At 40.5% G+C, this 12,500-nt stretch overlaps 1 protein-coding gene and 1 pseudogene across 4 annotated transcripts in view; both read right to left on the bottom strand.

Annotated features, from left to right (window-relative positions):
• LOC137997359 (integrator complex subunit 11-like) overlaps positions 1 to 12,500 on the bottom strand; it is a 157,809-nt gene that overhangs the window by 107,814 nt on the left and 37,495 nt on the right. For 2 of the 4 annotated variants that reach the window (XM_068843305.1, XM_068843304.1), the window contains exons 2-3: positions 12,228 to 12,327; positions 12,068 to 12,141 (exon numbers count right to left, since the gene is read on the bottom strand). In XM_068843305.1, coding sequence (XP_068699406.1) covers positions 12,068 to 12,141; positions 12,228 to 12,327 — 174 coding nt within the window. The remainder of the gene's footprint in view (positions 1 to 12,067; positions 12,142 to 12,227; positions 12,328 to 12,500) is intronic. The other 2 variants (XM_068843306.1, XM_068843308.1) reach the window with 1 other exon arrangement.
• On the bottom strand, positions 8,173 to 9,238 carry LOC137994202 (uncharacterized; annotated as a pseudogene).

The raw sequence follows: 12,500 nt of genomic DNA, 5'->3' as shown, positions 1-12,500 counted from the left end.
AAAATTCACTATATGCAAATGTTATAACACCTTGAAATCTTTTCAAAAAAACAAAACACCTAGCAATGACAGTCTTAATGCAGAGTTCTATTTAGCATTCTGGTAAATACTTGGGAAGCATTTGGTTGCCTCAATTAATTATGCACATGAGCACGGAGAACTATCAAATTCCCAGAAGCAAGCAGTTATCACTTTGCTGGGAAAAAAAGGTAGGGACAAACGATTCATTAAGAACTGGAGACCAATATCACTTATCAATGTTGACACAAAAATCGCATCCAAAGCACTGGCTAAGCGTTTGGAACCAATCATACCAGACTTGAACCATTGTAATCAAAATGCCTATGTGCAGGGAAGATTGATTTTATATACTGCAGGAATCCTGATTACAATAGCCTTTGAAAAAGCTTTTGATTCATTAAATCATAGGTTTTTATTCAAAGTTCTTCAAGAATTTAATTTTGGCCCATCTTTTGTTAAATGGATACGCACGTTCTATTCAAGAGCTTTATGCCATGCCTAGAATATGATTCATTTTTTTAAATTCCTTCTTAGTACGTCGTACCTAAGGTACTAAGATTTCCAATGGTCTTTAAAATAGAGCTGAATCAGGTACTTGGGGCGCATTCAGTTGGTATCGTTAGAGTGGGGGGTTAGAGAAAGTTGAAGAATAACTGTTATAGGTGCACTAACATACTAAGCTGACTAAGGATACATTAAACTACTTAGATAACAAGAACACTGCCGTACGAGGCGAGGCGTACTAACGTACTAAGGATACATTACAACACTTAGACGACAAGACCACTGCCGCACTAGGCGTACTAACATACTAAGGATACATTACAACACTTAGATAACAAGAACACTGCCGTACTAAGGATACATTACAAGACTTAGATAACAAGAACACTGCCGTACTAGGCGTACTAACGTACTAAGGATACATTAAAATACTCAGATAACAAGAACACTGCCGAACTAGGCGTACTAACGTACTACGGATGCATTGCAACACTTAGATAACAAGAACACTGCCGTACTAGGCGTACTAACGTACTAAGGATGCATTGCAACACTTAGATAACAAGAACACTGCCGTACTAGGCGTACTAACGTACTAAGGATATATTAAAATACTCAGATAACAAGAACACTGCCGTACTAGGCATACTAACGTACTAAGGATACATTAAAATACTCAAATAACAAGAACACTGTCGTACTAGGCATACAAACGTACTAAGGACGCATTACAACACTTAGATAACAAGAACACTGCCGTACTAGGCGTACTAACGTACTAAGGATACATTAAAACACTTAGATAACAAGAACACTGCCGTACTAGGCGTACTAACGTACTAAGGATACATTAAAACACTTAGATAACAAGAACACAACCGTACGAGGCGTACTAACGTACTAAGGATACATTACAACACTGTCGTACTAGGTGTACTAACAGGAATGAATCCTGAATCCTCAAATTTGATTCGAGTTCGAGTTTCAGTTTGACTTGGACCTGTTTGTATCCCTGTTTTATATCTTGGTGTGTGATAACAATGTTATTCCTTACATCATTTGATCAAGCGACGTCATCTGAAAAACCTGGGCCATCATTCGCCTGCCTGTTTCTTAACTTGATCTCATGCGTTGAAGGCACCAGGAAGGTGACAATAAAACGCTATTTTCACTTAGTTTGCAGGGCAATTTTCACTTTTTTCACGTTACTGTCAAATTCGCCCTGTCTGTTTCCGTATTTTCTTTGTTATTATTTATTTTTTTTTTTTGCAAAGGGGCTGGGGTCTGTATTAAACAACTATCATTTAATTGCCTACATCTGAATTCGACCTCATTGCTTGGGAACGAGGTTTGTATCTATTCTGCTGCTTATGGTAGTCTACAAAGTTATATTATTAACCCTTTAATTACTAAATGGTTGCCAGAAAAATGCCGTTTTTAACCGTTAAATCAGTTTTTTGGCTGCCATGATGCTAAATGGGCCATAGTTAACTCGAACATACCTTTCTTCCACGTGATAGTTTACCAAGAATTACTTTAAAATCCCATGATATCAAGAGCACTGCGGTACTAAAAGATCCAGTTCATCCCCTGATGGCCTAACCTGTGATCTTATCACAGGTTACTGATGGTCACGACAACCATTCGACAGTGGTAAAAAGTCCTCGGCAACTTCAGCAGGTCATTAAGGCTCATAAAAAACTGAACATTTGGCTTGAAAACAGGTTAGAAAACCTGAATCGGCGTCGTCACAAGAATCTTTTCACACAACTGGCAAAAAGGCAAACTCTTGCTGAACAAGCTTACGCCATTCATTAGCACCGGCAACAGGTTAAAAATATCAAGTGCGTGAAATGCGATCAAAACACGGCCCCATGCAGGATTGCATAAATTAAGCAACAACAGTTTTAAGTATTCTATTGTCCACTTCAGTAGGTCACTGTTAAGGGCAGAAATACATTTTTTGAGCCCCCTCCCCTAAATCCTTGGGTCTCACCATTGATGCTCAGTTTTCTTGGTCAAAACACATCCACGAGTTGTGCAGAAAGTCTCTTCAGCTATGGGTGCTTTAAAAGGTATGCAACTTTTATTCCGTCGAATACTCTGAGTGGCTAACTGAGTGATAAGTTACAAAAATTTCAGAATCGTGCAGCCAGAGTATTTACAAATTCACCTTTTGTCTATGCTTAATTGGGAGAAGTTGTCTCATCGTCGCAAAAAGAAAGCTTTAATTATGTACCAATCAATGAACGACATTGCCCCGAAATATCTACAATGTCTCTTTACTCAGCGTCACACTGGTTATAATTTGAGAAATTTTGAGGGCAAACTTTCTCTGCCCAATTACCTGAGATGTAGCTTTTGTTATAGCGGAGCTTGTTGATGGAATAATTTGCCCAAGGACTTAAAAATGCTTGTTCTGTTGGGCAGTTTAAACAACTGATCAAGAAGGCATCTGACATATCGGATTCTCACATGGCAATCATGTAAAACAGTTGTAACAAGTTGCAGTTTTTTTTACTTTTAGCTTAACTGATGATTCTCCATGCATGTGTATAATTAAAGTCTTACATCACATTGCATTACATTACGCGTGAAATGATGTCTTGGATGTTTCGTTAACTGCCCTTCCATTTGGCCGGACAGGAAACTGTTTGGAGGCAATAGATCACCGTCTCGTACATCCCAGGTCTGATGGGATCAATCAGATTAATGGACGGGATTTAGTAGCGACTCTGCTCCAGTGAAACAGTGAGCAACTCCTCAGCGGTTGTCTCCAATTCCTACAATGACGTGGATGACTTTCTTAGCTGCTCTCGCCATTACTTCGTGTATAATGACCTCCTGAGCTCCTCCAAAATGTGAGGCAGCTGGTGATTTGAAGGTGCTCTTCACTCCAAACATCTGCTGTCGTCTTCTGAGGCTGATCTCAGTCTACCCGGTTTATCTTTTTTCAACTGTCATTTTCACCCTCAATCTAGTCGTTTCATTTGACGAGTACGTGATTTTTTGACCAACGCAAAAATACGGCTGTTTTTCAGTCTACTTATCACTTTCTTGGGTACTCCTCTGCAACAAAAGTACATCAAGTAAAGGAATTCAAGAATGTGTCAATGTCCAAACTCCAGGTCAGTTCTATATGTATTGTACATGTAGCAAGGCAGGTAAAGGGCATAGTCACCTTTTCTGCTGCCTTTTCTAGGTACAACAATCTTTTCTGTCGCTTTGAGTACCTCGCATTTTGGGCGATGGACTTGTATGCGGAGTAACCATAGTGCTCGGAAAGAACCCCAGCAACATCTATGATCCTTAACTTCATAGCAGTCTTCGCTCACGTTGTTATGTTGTCATCTACCATGTGTCTCTTATCTTATTTCCATTGTCGTTTAAGTAGGACCCATACTTAGAGCTGGAGGACTCTGCCAAGGGTCAGTCTTTCCTGTTCTTTGAGTTCATTTCTTGGGTATTTCAATTGTTTGTGCAGGTCTTTGTTATCTGTGGCATTAAAGATGCCTCCTTTTCGTAACAATTCTAAATTTCTTTGCCAAAAGTTTTTTCTGATCCTGATCATCTTTAGTTTTATACCCAATTCTCTCAATTTATTCTTGCAATTGTTCCCCAAGTGCTTGAAACACAAGAGACTGCAAATTCTTCAACTCTTCATTGAATTCGAATCAATCTTGTTCATTGTTGCCGCATCGGCCAAGAATTATGTTCAAGCTACTTTCTAGCGATTTCAAGCGATTTCAAGACTGTTTTGAAGGGGTCTCCGTGTTTCACTTTTGGTGGGGTTTTCTATAAAACGAAGATCCTAGTAATATTGGTTGATAACTGCAAATCTTGATGTTTCTTATTAAGAAATAAGAACGTTACTCTGGTTGAAATTGTATAAGAATATGTACAATGTTTTAAAAGTCCCAACGTTTCGGTTGAACCTTCAACCTTCATCAGGGGAAAGTGAAAAAATAATTCGCAAAAAACACGTTTCTTATAGTATGCCAAATTTGAGTCTATTATTATTGAATTCTGTCCCTCAGGTCAAGATTTAGAAATTCGTGCGGCAAATGCATGCCATCATCACGATTAAGCGGATTCCTGCATGTTTCTTGTTTCTGCTTCGGTCGAGAATCATATTCGAACTACTTTTGATCGATTTTGAAACGATTTTGAAGAGATCTTTGTTGTTGGGTCTTTGGTCTTTTACCCACCCGTTTTGAGTCAGTTTTGACATTGACCTCCTCCGCAAATCTACCATGGCTCTTTCATTCATAAGATTCCGGTAACTTTCTCTTTTAAGAACGATTCATTTGACGCATCATCTCGGTAATATAGCAACTTTTCCCATTGGCTTTGTTCCATATTGTAACAGTTCACAGCGAATAAATTGCAGTCAACGTTTCGGAATTGCAGGTTATTGTCACGGCTTGGCTCGGTACACCCTCCCTTGGAGCGACTGAGTCAGTTCCTACTTCTCTTGCGGCGAACGTAGGCAATTGCGATGATCGTTTTCACCAACTTCTGATCCATGAAGTTAACGGCGATGCACATGAGAACATCTATTAATTGCACAGATCTGGAATTTTCTACAGTCTTTCCTCTGGTAATCGTAGCCAAGACAATGGAAACACAGCCTTTTCTCCTTTGTGATTTGCCAACGATCGTGAACACTCTTGTAGAACTTCTTGCAAAACCAAAACCTGTGTTCGGTAACTAAACTCTGCAAAGAAAGCACGGCGGTTTCATTCTCCTTGAATTAATCTCTGGCGTGAAAGATTTGCCTTCTTAGTGTATCAAAATTGCTGGGTCCTGAAATCTTTCCAACTCTTCTTCCTTCAATTCCATTCTGCTGTCCCTCTTCCATTTTAATTTTTTCTGCAACTCATGATCTCCGGAAAATATGTTCTCAGGGACTCTAGCAGGCTAGGAAGGCTCCAAGACAAACTAAACACTCGGCTTAAAAACGGGTTCAACAACCGTGCACAACTTGCAAAATACTTTCTGAGCAAGCCTCGTGCCATCTCATTGGCTAACAAATCACGTAAAAATCACGCGCGCGAAACGGCTACCAAAACTAAATGACTTTCCCAAAAAACTAGACTGGGTGGGGTTGTTCCAGTACACCGACGCGAGAGGGTGCTTTTCACGATTCATGTTACCTGCCTCTTATTCCCTCTAAAATTAGTGAAATCTCGAGTTTATTATTTACACTGTTACGCGAAAATAAATAATCAATCCAAGAGTCGTTGACATATCAAAACGATGCAAGACAAATGGCAATTTTATTTCCTTCATGTATTACGCTTAGAAGTACTTTCCTGAAACGATAATACGACGGCCGTGTATCTTCACGTGTTGTGGCTAATTACATTACGGCGCGTAGTATGGCATGCAATGCAATGCTTTGGTTATCCACGTATTGCAATGTATCCTTTGTACGTTAGTGCGCCTTGGCCTCGTACGGCAGTGTTCTTGTTATCAAAGTGTTGTAATGTATCCTTAGTACATTAGTACGCTTAGTACTGTAGAGTTCTTGTTATCTAAGTATTTTAATGTATCCTTAGTACCTTAGTACGCCTCGTACGGCAGTGTTCTTGTTATCTAAGTATTTTAAATACGGCAGAGTTCTTGTTATCTGAGTATTTTAATGTATCCTTAGTACGTTAGTACGCCTCGTACGGCAGTGTTCTTGTTATCTAAGTATTTTAAATACGGCAGAGTTCTTGTACGGCAGTGTTCTTGTTATCTGAGTATTTTAAAGTATCCTTAGTATCCCTAGTACGTTAGTATGCCACGTACGGCAGTGTTCTTGTTATCTAACGCCTCGTATGGCAGTATTCTTGTTATCTAAGTATTTTAAATACGGCAGAGTTCTTGTACGGCAGTGTTCTTGTTATCTGAGTATTTTAAAACATTAGTACGGTAATTAGACGTACTAAAGAAAAAAAAAAAGGAAAAGGGAACCTAAATCGGGCAGCATATGAAGAGCTTCCAGTTGTGTGATGAATAATGGCGTTACTTCAAATTATTTTACAATCGAAACAGGGATAGTGCAAGGTGACCCTCTGTTTGTGCTATAATTCATTCTGAGTTCTTGCGTGCAGCATCAGGAAAAATAAAAATATTCAAGGGATAAAAATTGGAAAGGAAGATGTTCAACTTGCTTTATTTGCTGATGATTTGTCTTGTTTTGTAAAAGATAAGCCTTCTTATGAGAACTTAATAGGAAGGTTACAAAATTTTAGTGCTATTTCTGGTCTCAAGGTCAATTCAGAAAAGACTGAATTATTTTGTTTAAGTTTAAAGAAACCAGAACCATTTCCTCACGGAATTAAAACATCCGTAAAAATCCTACAGGTGCATATTTCAGTTACAACTAGGCATTGAGAAAAAAAGATAATTTTGAGGGAGTTTTAAAAGCCGTTAAGAAAACATTACAAATGTGGAAATGACGAGGACTAACGTTTCTAGGAAATAATTCAAATAGTTAAATCTCTTGCCATTCCAAAGTTTATGTCAAAAGCAGCTTTTATTCATGTTTCTAATGATCTTATTCATGATTTAAATAAAGAGTTAAATAGTTGGAATGGCAAGGATAAAGCTAAGCGTTCTGCATTAATCACTGATATTGAACAAGATGGATTAAAGCCCAGAGAATTACGTGCTTAAAGAAGTATGTTAGTCCTTGAAAATTGCACTGGATTACTACTTAGGTAATGTGGGTGGTAAGTTTATTCTGAAATGTCAGTTTAATACCCCTTTTTCTCCCGGTGTTTTATAGGGAATGTCTTGATGTGTGGTCCTGTCTCGTTAAAAAAAATGATTTGACTTATGGTGATATAATGAACGAGGTTATTTGGAATAATAAAAATATACTTAGTCAAGGAAAATTTATATACCAACCCTAACCCTAACCCTAACAACAAATGGTAGGAATTTCCCAGTTAGTGCTTCAAACCACTTTTTAACGCCAACAGAAGGGCGAACCCCCCTAAAGAAACAATACAAGGGGCCTGGGTATACACACAAGGCCCTGGTACCTAGATCTTGCGGACCCATGATGCCTCGGTGGCTTTTTGACGCCATGCAATAGACAGGCAAAGGAAATACCCCATAAAAGGGAGGGAAGAATGGTGGGAAGCTCATATATTTCTCACTTCATCTGTTCATATGATTTGAATTATAACTTCAGGCTGCTTCGCGGCCCAAGTATAATTCTCATTATATTTCACAGACTCCGTTCCGCACTGCCAGATTTTCTGGGGACAGTGACTTTGAAAGACACCCCTTCTGGAAGGACGCTGCAATGTCTAAGATCCAGGGAAGCCAAGGCAGAAATCCTCTCAGGACAGGTTAATGCAAACAGGGTGACTAACTTCATTGAGATAGTTTTAAGTGATAAGGTGCTGTTCTTCCCCAAAGAAATCATGTATTTAATCATAACGTCAACATTCCAGGTATGGGAATACCTGGGTTTTGGAGGGCGTTTATTGAGAGCTCCTTTAAGGAGCCTAGTAACGTAAGGATGCTGACCCACTGAGAAACCGTCTATCTTTGGATGAGTTGACGAAATAGCAGAACGAAGGACGTTAAGTGATCGGTACGCTAAGCCTTCGTTAAAGACTTCTGTTAAGAAAATTAGAATGTCACTTATAGATGACGAAAGAGGATCAATTTGCCATCCAGAACACCAGCGGCACCAATGGTTCCAACTAGACTCGTAGGTTTTGTGTGTGGAGGTACAAGTTGCTGCAATGAGTAGGTCGGCAATGTTTGTTGGAATGCCCTCAGCTTGGAAACATTGGTAGAGATGTGAAACACGGCCAAGTGAAGACGAGGATACATTGGATGAACGTGGTTCAGGTCGGTCAGGTCCGTTAACAGGGTTGGACTGTTCAGGAGCAACACTGGCTGAGATATTAGAAGTCTCAGCAGAACCGGCCACCAGGGCTGGGCTTGCCAAACTGGAGCAATGAGAATTAGCTCCGTTTGGTTGATTGTTACCTTTGCCAGAGTTTTCGATATCAGATTGAAGGGAGGGGGGGGGGGGGGAGGCATAGCCCCGTAGAGTAGCCCAGTTGATCGTGAAGGCGTCGGTGTGGATGGCTCCCGGGTCAGGTCTCCAACTGATGTAAGCCGCGAGTTGACTGGTTAGACGACTCGCAAATAGATTGGTCTGGCAATTCAGCAGAAAAGGCTGAATAATTATTGGGTCCAACTTCCACTCGCTCATGTCCGTGAATTCTCTGGATTCCTTGTCCGCTGAGACGTTGTCTCTTCCTGTGAGAAGCTATCACAAGGATGTCTCTTTCCTGACACCAATCCCACATCTCTAATGCCAGAGTCATAAGTTGGGGGGAACATGTACCTGCTTTGTTGTTGATGTAAGCGATGGCGGTAGTGTTGTCTAGTTGCAGAGATACGGATACGTGAGACTTGTCTTTGAGAAAGGTTTTCAAGGCCAAAAGGACGTCTTTAGCTCTAGATAATTGATGTGTTGGAGAGACTCTTTTGGGGACCATCTGCCATTGGTCTGAAAGGAATGATGCACTGCACCCCAAACTTCCTTGGAGGCGTCGGTTGTGATGAACATATCCGGCGGAGGAAGGTGTACAGGACTGCCGTTTGCATTGAGGGTGTGTTTCAACCACCAAGCAAGTTCTACTCTGGCACTCGGTGACAGGGCAATCAAGGCGTCGTAAGACTCCTGGTTCATTTGTAGGCCCCTTATCAGGTCTGATTGCAAGTGACGAAAGTGAAGTGGAGCTCGCCAAATGGCTGGTCTCGAGGACTCTAACAGACCTATTAAACTTGCTAGGTTTTGCAATGTGATACTTTGAGAAACAAGCAGACGGCGACAACAGTCTAGAATTTTGTCGGTTTTTTCTGCCAGGAGAGATAGCATCATGCACGTTGAGTCTATTTGGAAACCCAGGAAAGTTAGCGCTTGTGTTGGAATCAGTAATGTTTTCTTGAGGTTTATTGTAAAACCAAGGGACTGAAGGAGACTCACTACCAGTTGAGTATTTTTCACAGCTTCCTCGACTGTTGCAGCCAAAAGAAGAAAGTCGTCCAGGTATGTAAGGACTCGAATGGCCTTCCTTCTCAGGAATGCAGCAACAGGTTTTAGAGCTTTCGTAAAAATTCTGGAGGCTGAACACAAGCCAAATGGAAGAGCTTTGAACTGGTAACAAGCTCCCTTGCAAATGAAGCGAATTAACTTTCGGAAGTCTTGTGCACGGGCACAGAAAAGTAAGCATCTTTTAAATCTATATTTGTCATAAAATCTCCTGGTAAAAGCAACGTCTTTAGGCAACTGAGGTTTTCCATCTGGAAATGCTTGTTTACAATGAACTTGTTCAAAGAACTTAGGTCTATCACCGGACGCATAGATCCTCCTTTTTTGGGTACAAGAAACAGGCGGCTGTAAAAACCGTCTCTGGTAAAAGGGATCTTTTGTATGGCCCCTTTTTGCAATAACTCGTACACTTCCTGGGATATTAGGAGTGCCTCCTGACCCGATGCTTGGGTAAATGGTTGAGACTTTTGAAAGGGAGTTTTGAGGAAGCTTATCTTGTAACCTGAAATAATTGAGACAATCTGTGGGTCCGATGTTAGAGTTCTCCAAGACACTATGCACTCTGAGAGTCTGGCTGACGTCCCTTCTGGGGAGGGGGACGAAAAAGCCCGTTTTTTGAACGAGGCCCTGGGTAATTTGACTGAGATTTAGAAAGGTTTGAATACCTAGTGGATTGATACTTGTTAAAGGTGTCTCTATGTTTACTTTGAGACTGGAAACTATTATTACGGCTAGGAAAGGATTTCCCTGTAGTTTGCGCCAAATTTTTCGTGAGACCCCTTGACAACTCGGCCTGTTTTGAGGCTAAATAGGGGAAATCATCTCCAAATAGCCACGATTTTGCATTAGGAAGAGGTAGTTCCACGAGATTTGTCCTGGAACGGTTTATGGCGGCAAGGACTCTCTGTCGTCTCTGGATAGACAGCTGAGTATTGGCTGAGCCTAAAAGGCAAAGAGCTTGTTCCAAAGCTACTTTAATTTCCTCATAAGTTGGAGCTGAATCATTTTCGATACAATCATGAAGACCACATAGTGGCCCCGTGGCATTTAGGAAAGCACGCTGGGCGTTAAACATTTTCTTATCCCTTTCTTGTACAAACGTTTTCACTTTAAATGGTACTTGATTCAACAATTGTTGATCGAGTTTTGGAGCAGAGAGTGCATCCATTTCAGGAGTTGCCCAGTCATCCATAATAACCAGAGATTGCTGGTAAGATAATTGTCTCCGAAAGTTAGCATCCAGAAACTTGGAGAAGAAGATTGATGGTTTCCAGGAGGTTGATTTGGCAACTGGGTCGAACAGCCGATGATCATCACTAGATTTCACCGAGTCTTCAACTTCGTCAGATGTCTTAGTAGACTCTGTTGGTGCCTTAATAGGCGCTACGGGTGCCTTAATAGGCTCTACGGGTGCCCCAACGGGCCTAGTAGCAGTCTTAAAAGATGCTTCGGTCGCCAAAGGCTCACCTATGTCCAAGCCTGACGTTTCGCCAGCCATAATCGACAAAGCATCGTCATCAGTATTTGCAATAGATTCTGGCTGATTTGTTCGGGACTCTAACGAGTCTATTTGGTTGGAAAGACGTTCAATCGACTGAAGAATCTTCTGAAGGGAATCGTTCTCGTCCTTGCGCCGTTTCGGCAGAGACCCTTCATGATGTATGTCAGGCAATGATACAGAGTTTTTGGCGGGAAGATGGCAACCGGGAGCGAGTCCTTTTACGCGACTTGTGTCGTCTATGGAACATGTTCAGCGATTTTAAATATCCTGAAAAGCGAAAGAATATCACCAAGAAAGAAACCTACTGTGTGAAAACACAGAAGTTTAGCCTGAAAAACGGTTAGAATTTGTAAGAAAGGCAAAAAACTTACCAAAAGGTTTGAAGCACAAGGAAAAAAGCCACCGAGGTATCATGGGTCCGCGAGATCTAGGTACCAGGGCCTTGTGTGTATACCCAGGCCCCTTGTATTGTTTCTTTAGGGGGGTTCGCCCTTCTGTTGGCGTTAAAAAGTGGTTTGAAGCACTAACTGGGAAATTCCTACCATTTGTTGTCTCATATATTTCAAACGGAGTCTGTGAAATATAATTGGTGTCAAGTTACACGCTTCAAGTCCTCATAGATATGTTGTCATGGTTGTCATGTTATCATTAGGTAATGGGAGCTACATTTTGTGTAAATACAATTCATGTACTCTTAGTTGTTGCTCGAATCGGTCCTATCCCATTGCTAATCTGTTCAGATACAAATTTGCACCAAATGGGCAACAAAAACACATTTGCCTTGAAGATTTACACAATTTCAAATGTTCAAACTAGGAATCGCATGACACTAATTTCGTTAAAATCCATGAACCCACATTTTTAGAACTTCCAACTGGGATGTTTGCAGATAATTAGAAAGTATCCACCGACTTTCTTAACAAATACATTACTGAAAAACCCTGGATATTCACTTGTCACCAAACCTTATAATCACACAATCCAGATGGTGTGTCAAATGACCTGCTCTTGTAATGTATGAGAAATCTGGAAAACGCCTCTATAAGAAAAAAGTTATTGGAAGGCTGTAAACAAAACATTACGATCAACTCAAAAGACCTCGTAAATAGACTGTCATGAAGTTACCTCATCATTGTATCCCATGTGCATTCCACAGTCAAGCATAATGTTCTTGCCACCAATGGTTACAAGAATACAGCTGCGTCCAACATCTAAAATAACAAGGCTGAGAGTTACCCTTCCTACCAAAATAGGACAGCTCCTGGATTGCCCTCTAGGGTTCCATTTCAACCAATCTAAAGCAACACTGCACAAATTTCATGTTGTACTAGTAGTATAAATAATAATAATAATAATAATAATAATAATAATTATTATTATTATTATTATTATTATAAT

This window comes from Montipora foliosa, chromosome 3, assembly GCF_036669935.1.
Source record: "Montipora foliosa isolate CH-2021 chromosome 3, ASM3666993v2, whole genome shotgun sequence".
NCBI lineage: Eukaryota > Metazoa > Cnidaria > Anthozoa > Scleractinia > Acroporidae > Montipora > Montipora foliosa.
The sequence above is the reverse complement of the archived record's forward strand: the minus strand, read 5'-3'. Positions and strand labels throughout refer to the sequence as shown.